The 15,541-nt window shown below is 32.9% G+C and overlaps 1 protein-coding gene across 1 annotated transcript in view; it reads right to left on the bottom strand.

The window, feature by feature from the left end:
* The window catches only part of LOC149567575 (PHAF1 protein At3g51130), a 93,866-nt gene that overhangs the window by 38,131 nt on the left and 40,194 nt on the right, over positions 1-15,541 (bottom strand). The window contains exons 9-12 of the mRNA XM_089820813.1: positions 12,614-12,661; positions 10,500-10,613; positions 10,291-10,390; positions 10,068-10,141 (exon numbers count right to left, since the gene is read on the bottom strand). Coding sequence (XP_089676939.1) covers positions 10,068-10,141; positions 10,291-10,390; positions 10,500-10,613; positions 12,614-12,661 — 336 coding nt within the window. The remainder of the gene's footprint in view (positions 1-10,067; positions 10,142-10,290; positions 10,391-10,499; positions 10,614-12,613; positions 12,662-15,541) is intronic.

The raw sequence follows: 15,541 nt of genomic DNA on the forward strand, positions 1-15,541 counted from the left end.
AGAAGAAGCATTTTAAGAAAAAAAGGGAAATCCAAAGAACGGAAAACCCAAGAAAGACCTATCCAAGATAAAAATATTTCAGATGTGAAAAGTTTGGACACTACAGATCTAATTGTCCCAAGAATTCTAAACAAGCGAACTGTACAAATGTTACTAGGGAAGAAGATAACTATGATCCCGAGAATCGTGTATTATATTCATCACTATCAAATGAAATCTCAAGTAAAGCATGGGTAGTTGATAGTGGACCTTCTAGACATATAACAGGATACAAAGAAGCACTAGACTCTATATCTGAAAAGGTTAATGGCGAAATCACCATTGGTGACAATTCAACACATTCTGTCGAAGGAATTGGAAATATCACCTTGAAACTAAGATTAGGAAATTCTCTTCTTCTCTATATCTGAAAAGGTTAATGGCGAAATCACCATTGGTGACAATTCAACACATTCTGTCGAAGGAATTGGAAATATCACCTTGAAACTAAGATTAGGAAATTCTCTTCTTCTCAAAGGTCTACTCTACGTACCACGAATAAAAAGAAATCTAATCTCAATTACAGCACTTGAAGATGATGGGCATAATGTTGCATTTGTGGACGGTGAGGTAATAACCTGGGCAAAGAGCTCCTCAATTAAGAAATGGTCAAAGAAAAGGATATTTGTATGAATTAAATTCAAAATCTAGTCAACCTATTCAAGCCGTAATCCATGTAGTTGCAGACACAAATGAAATATGATACAGAAGATTAGGGCATCTAAATTTGAAAACCTTATCAACTATGGAGAAGGGTTACTGGTCTACCTAAACTAAATAAAGACCACTCAAGCATATGCAAAGGGTGTGCACTAGGTAAGAACACCAAAAGTCCCTTTCATGATAGCACTAGAAAAACAAATAATGTTTTGGAATTAATTCATTCAGATTTATGTGCACCTATGTCTATTCCTTCTCTTGGAGGATTCTGGTACTATATTTTGTTCATAGATGACTTCTCTAGGAAAACATGGACTTACTTCTTAAAGTGCAAAGAATCAAAAGAAATCCTAAAGAGATCTAAAGAATTCAAAACATTAACTGAAAACTTATCAGAACATAAAATTAAAACTCTTAGAACTGATAATGGAGGAGAATACACCTCAAATTTGTTTAAAAGGTTTTGTACAGAAACAGGAATTAAGAGGGAGTACACCATTCCTTATAATCCAGAACAAAACGAGGTAGCAGAAAAAAAGAATAGAACAATTATAGAAACTACTAAAGCTATGATATTTAATCAAAATCTAGAATATTACCTTTGGGCAGAAGCCTCTTGTACTACTATCTATATTCAAAATCAAAGCCCTCACTCTTACCTTAGACATAAAACTCTTGAAGAAGTCTTTACTATGGTTAAACCCAATATAAGTCATCTTAGGATTTTTGGGTGCCCCATATATATCCATGTTCCAAAAGAAAACCAAATCAAGTTACAACCCTCTGGGAGGAAAGGTATTTTTGTAGGGTATAGTGAAACATCTAAGGCATATAGGATTTTCATACCTACACAGAAAAGTATTGAACTTAGTAGGGATGTAATTTTTGAAGAAAATCTAGCATTCAAACGAGCCCTAAGTTCTGAAGAACCTTCTCCTTTACCTAGTTCCGAAAGAAATAATGAGTCTGAGTCTCAGAGACAGAACATAGAAGAAATTGAAGATGAAATTCAAAATCTAAATCTTGGAGAAACTCAAAATTCGAAGAAAAGACCACTTTGGGCCATTAAAACAGTAGAAGAAGCACAAGACTTTGTTGGACCTTCTAGAACAGTCAAAGAAAGTAAAAGACCTAAAAGATTTTCTAGTTATACAGCAAACATGAATGATTTGTCCAAAATAGAACCAACCAATCCTTCAAATGCTATTAAACATTCAACCTAGAAAGAAGCTATGACAGAAGAATACCAATCTATTATGAAGAATGATGTTTGGTAAATTGTTCCAAGACCTAAAGGAAAATCTGTTGTTTCTTCCAAGTGGATATTTAAAATAAAGCATGCTGCTGACAGTAGCATTGAGATATATAAAGCCAGATTTGTAGCCAAAGGATTTTCTCAAAAAGAAGGGATTGATTATGAAAAAACTTTTGCTCCTATCGTCAGATATACCTCTGTAAGAACAGTCTTAGCAATTGTGTTAAAGTAACTAGGATCATTTCTGCAAATGTATTTTCATTGCCATTGTAATTGATGATTTCCAAATACAGATTTGAATCTCATATAAATATGAGAGGAGACATGTCTTTTCAAGAGACATAAAGAGACATGTCTCCATAGTTATTCACCATTTAGTTTATAAATAAATATATGTATAACTCATCTTTAACATAAATATAATATTAATATATTAACCATATATGTAATATAATATTATATTATTACATTATTATATATTATATAATAATATATAATGCATAATATATATAATACATATTATATTACATATATTATATATATATATATATATATATATATATATATATATATATATATATATATATATATATATATAAGATACTTATCTTAAGGACAACTTATCATCAATGAGGTAGCTTTAATAAAATCAATCCAACAGAGGCTACAACAAAGTCATCTCCCGTAGCTTATGTAAGTCATAGAGATACATACATGCATACATACATACATACATACATATATCTATTATTATCAATAATTTGAAACATAAAACAATGTTCATATAAATCATGAATACATATACTCAATGTAATGAGTATATCACTTCGACTGATGCTATACTTCAACACTCCCTCTCAGCAAGGGAGAAGTAACAAAAACATTTTATGAGACATCAAAATCAAGGATATCTATACACAACATATTATCTAACTTTAACACTCTGAAATAGTACTTGTCAAATAGTTCTACAATCACAATGTTATCATAACATACATCATGATCTCTAATTGTCCGAAACAATATCTAGAGTAATCATAATGAATATGTTATCTATGATCTCTAATTGCCCAAAGCAATATCTAGAGATGCCCATAGTAATAACATAAAAATTTGTTACTTATGATCTCTAACTGTCCGGAACAATATCTAGAGATGTCCATGGTAACAAATGAGTTCGTTATCTATGATCTCTAATTGCCCAGAGCAATATCTAGAGATGTCCATAATAACAGGCCTATCATTTGCAAGATCGTCACCTCACAAACAATTACCTTCTATTTGTTCGTTATCATGGTGTCCAGCAAAATCCAGCCCAAAGAACCATGATAACAAGTCTACTATTTGCAAGATCGTCATCTTATAATGGTTACCTTCTGTTTATTTATGTCAAGGAAAGATCGTCACCTTTCATTACATATCATATGTGAAATAGTAACTACCATGAACCTAGTCATAGGGTGGTACAAAGGGTTTTCACCTTATATTTCTCTCTCATAGAGGAAAGCACATTACAAGGAATTTCTCTTAGAACTTCTCCTCATAGAGAAGATATCATCCACAAAGGATTGCATCTCAAAAATTTCTCCCTATGAGCATCGATCTTGGGATGTCAGGTCCTCTTGTTACTTCCTCAGAAAATCTCTTTACCCAAGGATGCTTGTCAAACCCATCATTCCCTCATAATATATGTAGGAGTAGGCCCATCAACATCATGCAATCACCCACATGTATTTTTAGACTCCCTTTGAGTATCAATCTTCTAAGCTCCAGCATTGCCTTCAATGAAGTGTCATACTCCCGCTTAATGTAGAAGAATCTCATAATCTTAATCATCAAAGATGTTTTCTTCAAGAGGCCTCACTTTATGCATCTTAATCATCAAGGTCTTTGGAACTACTATCCTTAGATTTAGTCTGCACAATATGAAGTACAAATCTTCTTTTCCTGTAAGAATATCCTCAAAGATAAAGGAAAAGATTAAAGCAAATGAGCCTTATAGCATGTATAGAATTAAAAATAAATGAATAGATAAATGTAAAAGATACAAGTACTTATCTGCCCATGAGGGTCATGGAATATCTACTTTTCTAAAGATGGTTCAAGTGGGAATGAAACATTGCCTTTTATTCCCCCCACAATGTAAAATTTCCACTTGCTCTTTTCATTTATTTAAGCTCCTAATTATTCGTTAAGCTTAATAGTAGAAGCACTTTCATATGATGTACACAAGGGTAGGTCCATAGTTGAATGAATTATGGTTCTCTTGACTGTTACAATTTATCAATAATTGAAGATTCTATCACAACACAACTTACTCCCTTTGAATCAATGTGATCGAGATTACGGAAGATTGACTGAAACTATCTGCTCCCTCTCTTTCAAACTTGTAGTTGATGAGATGTCAAATGTTTGGCTCCCTCTTAATCTCAGTCTCCCCCTTTCTATAATAACATTCTCGGAGGAAAAGATCGAGGCACATAGCTCTTACAGTACATATTAAAAATATAAGAGAAAGACTTTTTCACTATGTGTGGTGTCCAATAATCTTCCACCCTTAACACATGTCCCAAAAGGCTGATCGTATCAAGAGATGACTCAGTCTCATCTTCATCAATTATTCTTGGCCCTATGATAAACATGGAGCACCTGTTTTATTTCTCCCTTCCATATTTGATTTGTGTCGTGGGTAAGATTTTTGTAGCACCATTAAGAGTTTGTTCTTTATTGCTATCCATATCTGTTCGAGTCATATTTGCAAATAAAGAGAATCGTTGCTTTCACAGATTAGAGTGATGAGTGGATTCACAGGACGGTGATCAAACATATTCGCTCCTACATGGTGTTTCTTTATACTTTTTCAATGACTCTTTCTCATCATATATCCGGAACACCATATGTGACATGGGTGCAAAACCTTTGATCATAGGAAACACTGATCTCCTCATACTTATTTTTTAGGTGATATTCTTTGTTGACGCATTATCCTAGTCTTCTATCCCCTTTTATCTTACTTATTTGTTGACTCCATATCTCCTGTGGATGTTGGTAGTACTCTCATATCATTTGTAATGAATAAAATAACCATAAAAAAAATATTTGATATTGTATCTCTTTCTATACGATTGTATTCACAACCTCTGTATATTCAAGGGTGATAATACAGGTATTATATATGAGACGTTTTTGAATTTGACGATGAGGCACGACAAATGCCTTGCCATAAATCCCATATATTTCATTCTCACTATTTTCTTCCATGGCTAGGAAGGAGTAATACTTGCGCAGTCTGTGGAGAGCCCTTACTCACAACAAGTGTTTCAAGCTCTTCCTGCTTCCCTGCGTTGAGTTTCTTTTCAACCGATTATGTGTGATCCAAATATTTTTGTCACCGACTGCAGGTTTATTTGATGCTCCTTGTCACTACATTTCATCCTCTACTGTCAATATCAAACAGTGTCTTACCATGACATCTTTTGTTTTGGTCATCTTCTACATTGATTTTATGCTCTCGATTATTTTGATAAGATATTCATCATATCAGAAATCGTTCAACATCTTTTATTACCCATATGTATGACAACATCGTGACAATTTATTTATTTATGAGATGCTTTTGAGCAAAATCGACCATACTGAATTGTTGGTTATTATATGAGCCAAAACTGATTAATCTGAAGGTGAAGTCACTATTAAATTGTTTATTGGAGTTTTATTGTGATCGGCAATAATGTGAGTGTTGTATGTAATCTGATATGGATCCTTTATATGCCATCTCTGATATATTATATTGATCATCACTTTCATGTGCTCCTATTTAGACCCTCAATGATTATCCCTTCAAACTTCTTATAAGGAGATGTATGACTTCTGCCCCATCATTCAAATTTATTCGTCTTAGAAGACTACAACCCATATGATACTCTTGACGAGAATTTTAGTGTTTGGATAATTTCTTCCATTGTCATGTTTCTATTTCTAATTCTTCTCGTCTATATGGGCTAGTGATGATTCTATATTTCTCCTTTGTATTTTCTACATTTGCAACCTAGCTCTGATGCCATGTTAAAGTAACTAGGATTGTTTCTACAAATGTATTTTCAGTGCCATTGTGTAATTGATGATTTCCAAATGCTAATTTGGATCTCATATAAATATGAGAGAAGACATGTCTCTATAGTTATTCACCATTTAATTTATAAATAACTATACGTATAACTCATCTTTAACATATATAATATTAATATATTAATCATATATGTAATATTATTATATTATATTATTATATAATAATATATAATGCATAATATATAATACATATTATATTACATATATCATATATATATTATATATAAGATATATAATGCATAATATATAATATATATTATATTACATATCGAATATATATTATATTACATATATAATATATAATATATAAGATACTTATCTTAAGGACAACTTATCATCAATGAGGTGGCTTTAATAAAATCAATCCAATAGAGGCTACAACAAAGTCATGTCTCGTAGCTTATGTAAGTCATAGACATACATACATATATAGATACATATATACATTCATATCTATATATGTTCTTATCAATAATCTGAAACATAAAACAATGTTCATATAAATCATGTATAGAAACACTCAATGTAATGAGTATATCACCTCAACTGATGCTATACTTCAACAAATTGCAGCATCGAAGGGATGGAAGGTACATCAGATGGATGTAAAACAACATTCTTAAATGGAAGATTGTAGAAGAAGTATATTTGGAGCAACTTAAAGGATTTGAAACTCATGATCTTAACGTTTTTGTTTGTAAGCTCAAGAAAGCTCTCTATGGGCTTAAACAAGCTCCAAGGGCTTGGTATGAAAGAATTCATAAGTATCTCACTACCTTAGGATTCTCCAAGAATGAAGTCGATCCAAATTTATATTATAAAAGAGATAAAGATGATATAGTAATTCTGATATTGTATGTTGATGATTTACTAATAACAAGTGATGATCATCTTATAGATCAATGCAAGAAAGATCTAATTAGAGAATTTGAGATGAAAGACTTGGGACTCCTTCATTAATTCCTAGGACTGGAAGTACGGCAGCAGTATCATACTTAATCAAGAGAAGTATATATCAAACATTTTGAAAAGATTCGAAATGTGGAATTGCAAATCTACATCTTCTTCAATGGAGACTAATCTACATAAGCTTAAAGAAGCAACAACAGAATCACCTTCCCTAGATTCTACTCTCTACACACAGATGATTGGGTCCCTTATGTAGTTAGTAAATACAAGACCTGATATTTTCTATGTTGTTAATGCCTTAAGCCAGTTTATGTGTGAGCCAAAGGAGATTCACCTAGTTGCAGTTAAACACATTATGAGATACTTACAAAGCACTCTTAATTTTGGACTCAAATATGAGAAGGTTGGCTTAGATTTACATGGATTCATTGTCACTAACTCAGATTGGAGTGGAAGTGTTAAAGACAGGAAAAGTAATTCACGATGTTGTTTCAGTTTAGGATTAGCAATGATATCTTGGATATGCAGAAAGCAGTCTTCAGTAGCTCAAAGCTTCACAAAAGCTGAATACATTGCAGCAACAATGGCCTCTCGAGAAGTAGTTTGGCTAAGGAAGTTCCTTGCGAGATTATTTGGGCAAGCCATGAATCCTAGGATTATTCACTGTGATAATCGGAGTTCCATCAAGCTTTCGGTGAATCTAGTTTTTCATGACAAGTCCAAGCATATTAAAATTACTTATCATTATGTAAGAGATATGGTAGACAAGAATTCTATAAAATTAGAATACATTTGCAATGCAGATCAAACAACAGACATACTCACCAAACCTTTATCTAGAGTGAAGATAGACCACTTCAGAAGAAGACTTGGTATGGTTGAATTGTAATCCATTTGTATTCTTTAAATTATTAATAAAATAATTTTATTTGTTGGACTATTGACTGTTATGGGCTCCACCATTTGTATTCATTATTTAAAAGGTGACATCTCTGAGATAATGAACACTAGTATAAAAGACATTATAAGAGATGACGATCTCTTAGATAATGTGCTAAACAATAGAGTTCTACTGTAAGATCTAGATGAGTTCAAGATTATATTGTGATGTAGACATTGCTATGTCTATAACTCAGATTTTGGATAAAGGAAGAATTTTATTATTCTCTGAGGTTTATCTTGTATTCTGGTAATTTTAAAACTCAGGATCATGTTGTGATATAGAAATATCAGTATCTATGAGTCACAACTTGGATAAATGAAGAACTTAAATTACTCTTCAGATTTATCCTATACATGTTATTCTTTGCAATATTGTTATCACTAGTAGCAATGATTTGTCATATTACAGGTTTAGTAATATGACATTGTATCATGTGTTCTATGATACCACATGCTAAGAAGATTCAGATAGATATAGAGTGTCAATTCTTGCTTGTTTATCTTATTGATGTTGCTAGATATGATATCTCTCAGTATGATTATCATGTTAAGAGGGAGTGTTAATTTTGTAACTTGTAAACATACTGATCTAATAAATAGATCGATCTAATCTGATATGGCATGATAAATATAGAACTAAGTCTTTGCATTGTTCTCTTTATGATATCGGTGTCTATCCTTGTGTATTAGTTTAAAACTAATCTAAACTTTTTTGTTTATGTTTGTGTTTAAACTTATTTAATTCATGGAAAATCGCTGACTTCTAGAGGTTAGGCAAATAGACTTTGAAAGAGACATGTCCTTCCTAAGGACATGTCCCTTGGTTCCTATATTTATCGAGGGTAAGGTTGAAGTCTAAGAGCACACAAGAATACAAATAGTCTGCTCCTTTGTCAATACTGCCCACATATGATTTGCAGAATTAAAAGACAGATTTCTGAATTATATTTCTAATTCAATTGAAGGCAATACTTTGAAGTTATTCATAGCAAGTCACAAGGAGAGGAAGAAGATTGAATCTAGTCTATATTCAATCACAGAATTTGCAGAAACTTTACACCCTTGACCCCGTTAAGGGCTTCTGCGCCCACCCCATTTTCCAAACTTATAAACAAAAGAAGAAATTGATGGAGAAGTTGGATCAAATCAAGTTGATGCTTTTATACCCACTTCACAAGATCCATTGATCAGGAATTTGCCTTGTGGGGTGATTAGACGCACCTCACTTTGCAACATTTTGACATTTTGCATTTGTTTTGATATCAAACTACTCATTGCAATCATCTTTATGATATTTTTGATACAATAGAAATCCTTTGTCCGCCAACTAGACAATTTTATTTAGAATTATAATCTTTAGTTACTAATTCAATATTCAACATTCATTGTTCAATGTTCAAGTATTTAATATTTGGCATTTTCTATTTTAGTATTTCACTTCTTAATAGTCTTATAAATCTTTCCATAACTAGCATTGTGCAGTATATAGTATACCCCCTCCACCCCGGGAGTGCTGCCCCAAATTGAGGCCCTTTGTCAACCCGTCTCAGAAATCCGTCCCCTGGGGTAACTATGCTTTGTTTTTAATTCTCTTGCTCTTTGTTTTTTTATTTCCATGCTATTGGCAACATGTGGTCTCCTCAGCATAAACATATGACTTGGGTCACTCTTGATACACGCCTTTTCATCAGCAATCCCACAGACAGCTTCTTCAATGTCTCAGAATTTCAGTCACTCTTCAGCAAAACTGTTAAAGAGCTCACAACAATAATAGCAATCAACCGAATTGAGTTTACATTTCAAAGCTGGTTCTGGGCATTGCAAGCACCATCCATTTTTTGACATTTGATTCATACTACCACCAACATTCTTACCAAACTGTATTGTTCAGTGAAATGTGAGAAATCTAGCTGACTCTCAAACTGCTTGCTGCTTCCTGACTTGTGGATTTGTTAATGATCTCTAGCTTTTACTGTGATTTTTATTGTTTTGGTTTTAAAATTCTTCAATATCTCGCTTCTTGATCAGCAGACCCAGCACACTGCTTTTATTGGTGACAAGATCACTTAAACGATCTTTAACTTCATCAAAACAAGATACTATGCTACATGTGATTGGGTATCAAATCAAATACCTGAACCTGGTTCCACTTGGTATTTGATGTAATGCAATGCTCGTTAGTGCTTGCCTCATCCTGTTCAGTATTTGCTGTAGCAATATAGGAAGAAACCAGACATTCAAAATGAAATAGGAATAAAATTTCAAAATTATTGCAATTGTACCATTTTGAATTCTTTATGAAATTCACTTGCTTTATTGACAGGTGCATTAAAAATGCTTCAATGGCAAAAACTTACATGATGGGCACTGGATCATAAAATTGCATTTGATGTAAGAGTTAAAATCAGCATGGCCCGGAAAATTCGTATGCAACACAAATTTCTTTATCTTATGTGTCTACAGGACATAAGAAAATAAAATATTTATTCATTCAATCGCTAGTGAATGAAAATATCTAGGTATGCATTAGTTGAATGCTGATTCATAATCTTTCATTGAGAGATACCTGCCCGTCAAATAATATATCTAATCCTCGAGTGAAATAATTGTAAAAATAGTCCCTGCACATTGTTGTCTTTGGACGAGCATCCACAGCAGAGTGAATCATCATTTGGTCAACCTGCTTCCACAAATTATTGCAGTTATCTAAAGCCAAGCATCCAAAAATTTCTCGACACAATACATTTTTTATGTGGATGTGAACTACTCAAAGACTTGAGTAGCTAAAAATGTAATGAATAGATAATATCTCGAAGGAACCAAGTTATAACTTCACAATATGAATTCTTCAAAGCGAGTGCCAACTGTATCATAGGGAAACAAAACAATGGAAATGCTTTCAATTTTATGCAAGAATATCAAAAATGACATTACAATTTGCATTTGCTAACATGTGTGAATGGATATGTGAAGTACAAACAAGTGAAAGAGAAACCTATAATGAACAAATTACCAAGAAAGCAATCCATGGACAACCAAAAAGGTCTGCAATACTTGAAAAGTAGAACCAACAGAAATAATATGAGAGAATAAAGTAAAAATCCAAAAGAAGCCTACAAGCTAAAATATGAAGCTTACCTATAAAACCACAAAAGAGATTATGTTCGATGAGTTTAGTGGATCTAAACTACAAAATTAGATTGATTGAATTGATGGCCCAAAAGATTAAGAAAAAGATAAAACATCATAAATAATCTAACAAAATAGGAATATTGAATATTCAATAAGTAGAAAGTTGCCCACACAAAAAGATATAGAAATAATAGAAATATCCTTAGCTAAAATGATTTCCAGAGGAAGGTTAAGGTCCAAGCCAATTTATATGAAATCGAAAGCAAAATGTAATGTCATAGCATAATGGTTACTAGAAAAGCATGGATAAATCAATAGCTAGAGAATGCAATCTCCAAATAATGAAGTACTTTGCCATAAAGGAAGTAAAAATATCAAGTGAGCGAGAAACTACCAAGATATGGCAAACATAGAAATAGATTAGGAAAAAGTGCATGCTAAGTGCCATAGAGTGAGATAGAAAGTGGCATCACAGATAAAGATGCTAGAAAACCATTTTATATGTGAACAATAACATTTGATACATTACCATCATTAAATTACAATTTTTTAGGAAGGATATGCATTCTCTTATGAATCAGTCTCTCAGATGTATTGTCCTTTTCAAATGCACGATTTATAACAATTCCACTCTTTTCCCAAGAGATAGTCAAATATATTGGTCCTCAAGCATTATCTCTCAATAATATATTATTTTGATCTATTTCGTAACATTGTACATTAAAGACACCCATTGAACACATGCGTTGCACTAATAGCATGAAAAAAATAGCCCCAATAAAGTTCATTAATATGCTCTAATATTAATATGTCCTTGTTCGCATACTCATCTACATATATAAACTTTCAAATATATTATCCAACGGTGAGTAATGAAGTCACAATAAGCAACAAGATGATTCAATTTTATATTTACCATGAGATTAGCCACTTTTCCTAAATAAAATACATGTTGCTGAATCAATGAACTGATAAAAAAATGAAGGCCAATGACACAAACAAACATCGAAGACAAAATGTTGAATCATGGTATGGACAGACATATAAGATGGGTACGACATTAAAAGTTGTCACTAATGTAAATAGGCAGTAGTCTGTCATCTTATAAGGCATTGAATCTATAAAAGCCTTACTTTAAAAGTTTTATCTTTATAGTCAATGTAAGTAGGACATCTAAACTACCTGCCCAATAATGCATGTCAAGTAATGTGTGGCTAATAGTGTGTACTATAATTGTCAATGACATTAATGGGCAGTTAAAGTATGTCATCATCTGAAGCATAGTATCTAAAACAGCCTCAAGGAGTATTAAAACACCAACCCAGTGGACTCATCTTACAAGGGCTTCAAGTCCCAGTTAGAGATGACCCATCAACATATTTTCAGAATTATCAAGCTTTATTCAGATGATGCATGTCAATGTCATGTGAGGTGAATGTTTTGCATTTTCGTCATTGTCAAACTTATGATTGATGAACTGCAACAGTAATTAAAAATGGTTATCTGTAGTAGCAACCAATCCAAACACAAAAAGAAAATGAGAAATACCTGTTTTTGATGGATCCCACAAGGAATGCCCAACTCAGACCAAACATCCTGCAAGAACATCACAAGTGTCATATAGAGTGTTAAGAAATTCATATTCACCTATTTGAACTATTACTCTAAATTCCTACATAAAATTGTGATGGTTACAAACTTACAAATAATGAATGAGCCCAAAAAATAATTCTATTGACAATTAGCATCTCACAAAAATTGAATACATTTACAAGCTCGTTACCAAAACTAACACAATCCAATCAATTAAACAGCATATGCATGGCATCTATCTGACATGTATATGGAAAATGAACTTATACATGCCAGTTGTGGTAGCATTCTATTTACATGACAATGGCAAAGGTGTAATGGAGTTCAGTTACTGAGGTTTAAAATGAAAAAGGTAAAGTTAGACATAGTATGCCAAAAACTGCCAAATTTTCCAAAAAACAATTATGGAATTTACAAATATTTTATTCTTGATGGAGAGCTGCTCCGCCACTACAGAAACAACACGACAACAATGGATATGCAAGACAAAATACTTAATTTTCATTACTTCAATAAATTAAAAAATACAATATTCCAAACTTTACAAAATATTAGCCAGATTGGCTATACAAATCTGTAAGATGGAGCTACAAACCTTGCTTAGATATCTATCCCAAACCCCTATTTATAGTGCTCTTGGGCCTGTTGTGACTCCCACACCCCCACTAGGAGATCAATGCATGGCATCCACGAAATGCTCCACATAGCTCACAGAAGTCTCCAGAAATTTCCCAAAAGGGCGCCTAAGAAGGTGACTTTCGAAATTTCCAAAAAGGGATCTTAGAAAGGTGTCCCTTCCATTCTCCCTCAACTCTTCATCTTCCTTGTTCCCACACCAAGAAGGGTGTTTTCTTGATTTTACATCTTAAGTAATATATCCTCTTTTAAAATTACAATTGCCTTTACATATAGTTTAAAATATCAAATAATTTAACACCACATGTCCTCTACAACATTTTCCTAGGTGCATGGAGACATGTAGATGCTTGTGTTCATTTTTATCCATCTAACTTTAACTGAAAATCAAACTAAAATTTTTTGGGTGATGGAAGCTTGCCCTACACCCATGGGTGCTCCTACATCAATTTTTACCTTAAGTGGCAAAATGAGTGAACTAAAAAACTAGTTGTGTGCTAGGATATACTTTAATAACTGTACCCCGGAAAATTCTAAAGAAATCATAGCCAATCTATTGTGTACAGGTACAATCACCCTACCAATTTTCGCTGAGATAAACTTAAGTGGTGAAGCACATATCTATCTATTTATAGACCATGGGTGGATAGGATTTATAATTCCGAGTTGTATTGCTCGAAGTTTTATGGTATGTCACCTTTTCGCTTTCTGGGACTTTTTTGTTATACTCTTTCAATTCTCTTATTATGCTCTGTTGAAGCCTAAGGGATAGAAGGTTGAATTATTCTGGGTGGACTCGATAAGACTGTTCTGTGAATGCAATACTTTTTGTTATTAATAGAATGGGTGCTGGCCCTTAGCAGCTATTAACTTACCAAAAATGGAAATATATATTTAAGGAATGAAAACACAATCAAGAAATGTTTGAAAAAAATAACTAACCTACACCTTAAAAATTTGCAACCAGTCTACACTTCAGCCCTTCTAAAATATGGGGGTAAGCGTGTTGGTGATTCCAGCTTAGTTTATTGATTTGTAAGTAGATGCGAGTTTTGGAGGTACTTGGTGAGTTTTGCATCTATGAACCTAACAGTTCATTGCATGATAATTAAGAACATAATTATATGAAAACATAAGCTCCTAACCCACTCAGATATTAGATAAAGTAACACTAACAAATACAAAACACGTCATTAGATCACACCAACCACAAAAGCCAACAATTCCCCCGATAACTAAAAGGAAAATCTGAATAGATGTATGGCATCAATAGTAATCCTACAATTCTGCAAATATGCTTTTCTTAAGCTTCAGCATTAATCAACCTCTGCTTCTTACCCTAAGAACAATCATGTAAAAGTATTATCTATTTGACGTGTCCCTAGACATCTATACCCTATTAACGAAAATTTTGTACTACTGTTATAATGATCATATAAGTTGATATTTAGAAATTTCCTTTATGTTTTTCTGTCTTCAGTTAGTTTTAGGAAGTTTCCTTTCTGTCTTTCATGTTGTATACAGAAAGAGCGCCTTGTATTCTCTTATTTAAGGAGCCTCTGTCTCCATTGTAAATACATTTAAAATTAATAATTGATCATTTCATAACCTACATGCAATGTAGAAAAATATGTGTATAGCTCAAAAAAGTGATCATGTCTTGCTAACAAAAACACCATAAACTTGCAATCATAGTGATCATACAATCATATAGTTCAACATCAAAGATTCAAAACATTAAAAATAAATCATAGCATCAAGTTCAAGTATCATTGTTTCACGTTCATTGTTCAACTAATAGAATAAAAATCTATTAATATTCTTAATTCGTCAATCTTCATCTTCTTCTTCTTCTCTGGCATTAGTTAACTCAGCAATAGAGCTAATGCCAATGGAATCAGCAGCAGCAACAATGATCTTGGCGTCAAATTCTTTAAAAAATGGCAATGACAATGACAATGCAAGGCCATGAAAAATGACAATGCAAGGCCACCAAAAGCATTTCATAACAACCTGTTAGGATTGTGGACACCAAAAGCTTATTAATTTTGCAAAAAAAGCACTTTATTGCCATCCGGAGGGCCTAGAAAGGATGTGGTTCATTGTTTTGGCATGGTACACCCGGGTTCGAACCTGGTTCAAAACAAATCGAACCAGCAGGCGAAAATTGGAACCCTGCCCGAACCGGACCCAAACTTCAAACCAGTTCAAACTTCTGCAGGTCCAGGGGATCCAGTGACAAACCAT

Source organism: Cupressus sempervirens, chromosome 3 (assembly GCF_028749045.1).
Source record: "Cupressus sempervirens isolate cs-2001-9-10 chromosome 3, ASM2874904v1, whole genome shotgun sequence".
NCBI lineage: Eukaryota > Viridiplantae > Streptophyta > Pinopsida > Cupressales > Cupressaceae > Cupressus > Cupressus sempervirens.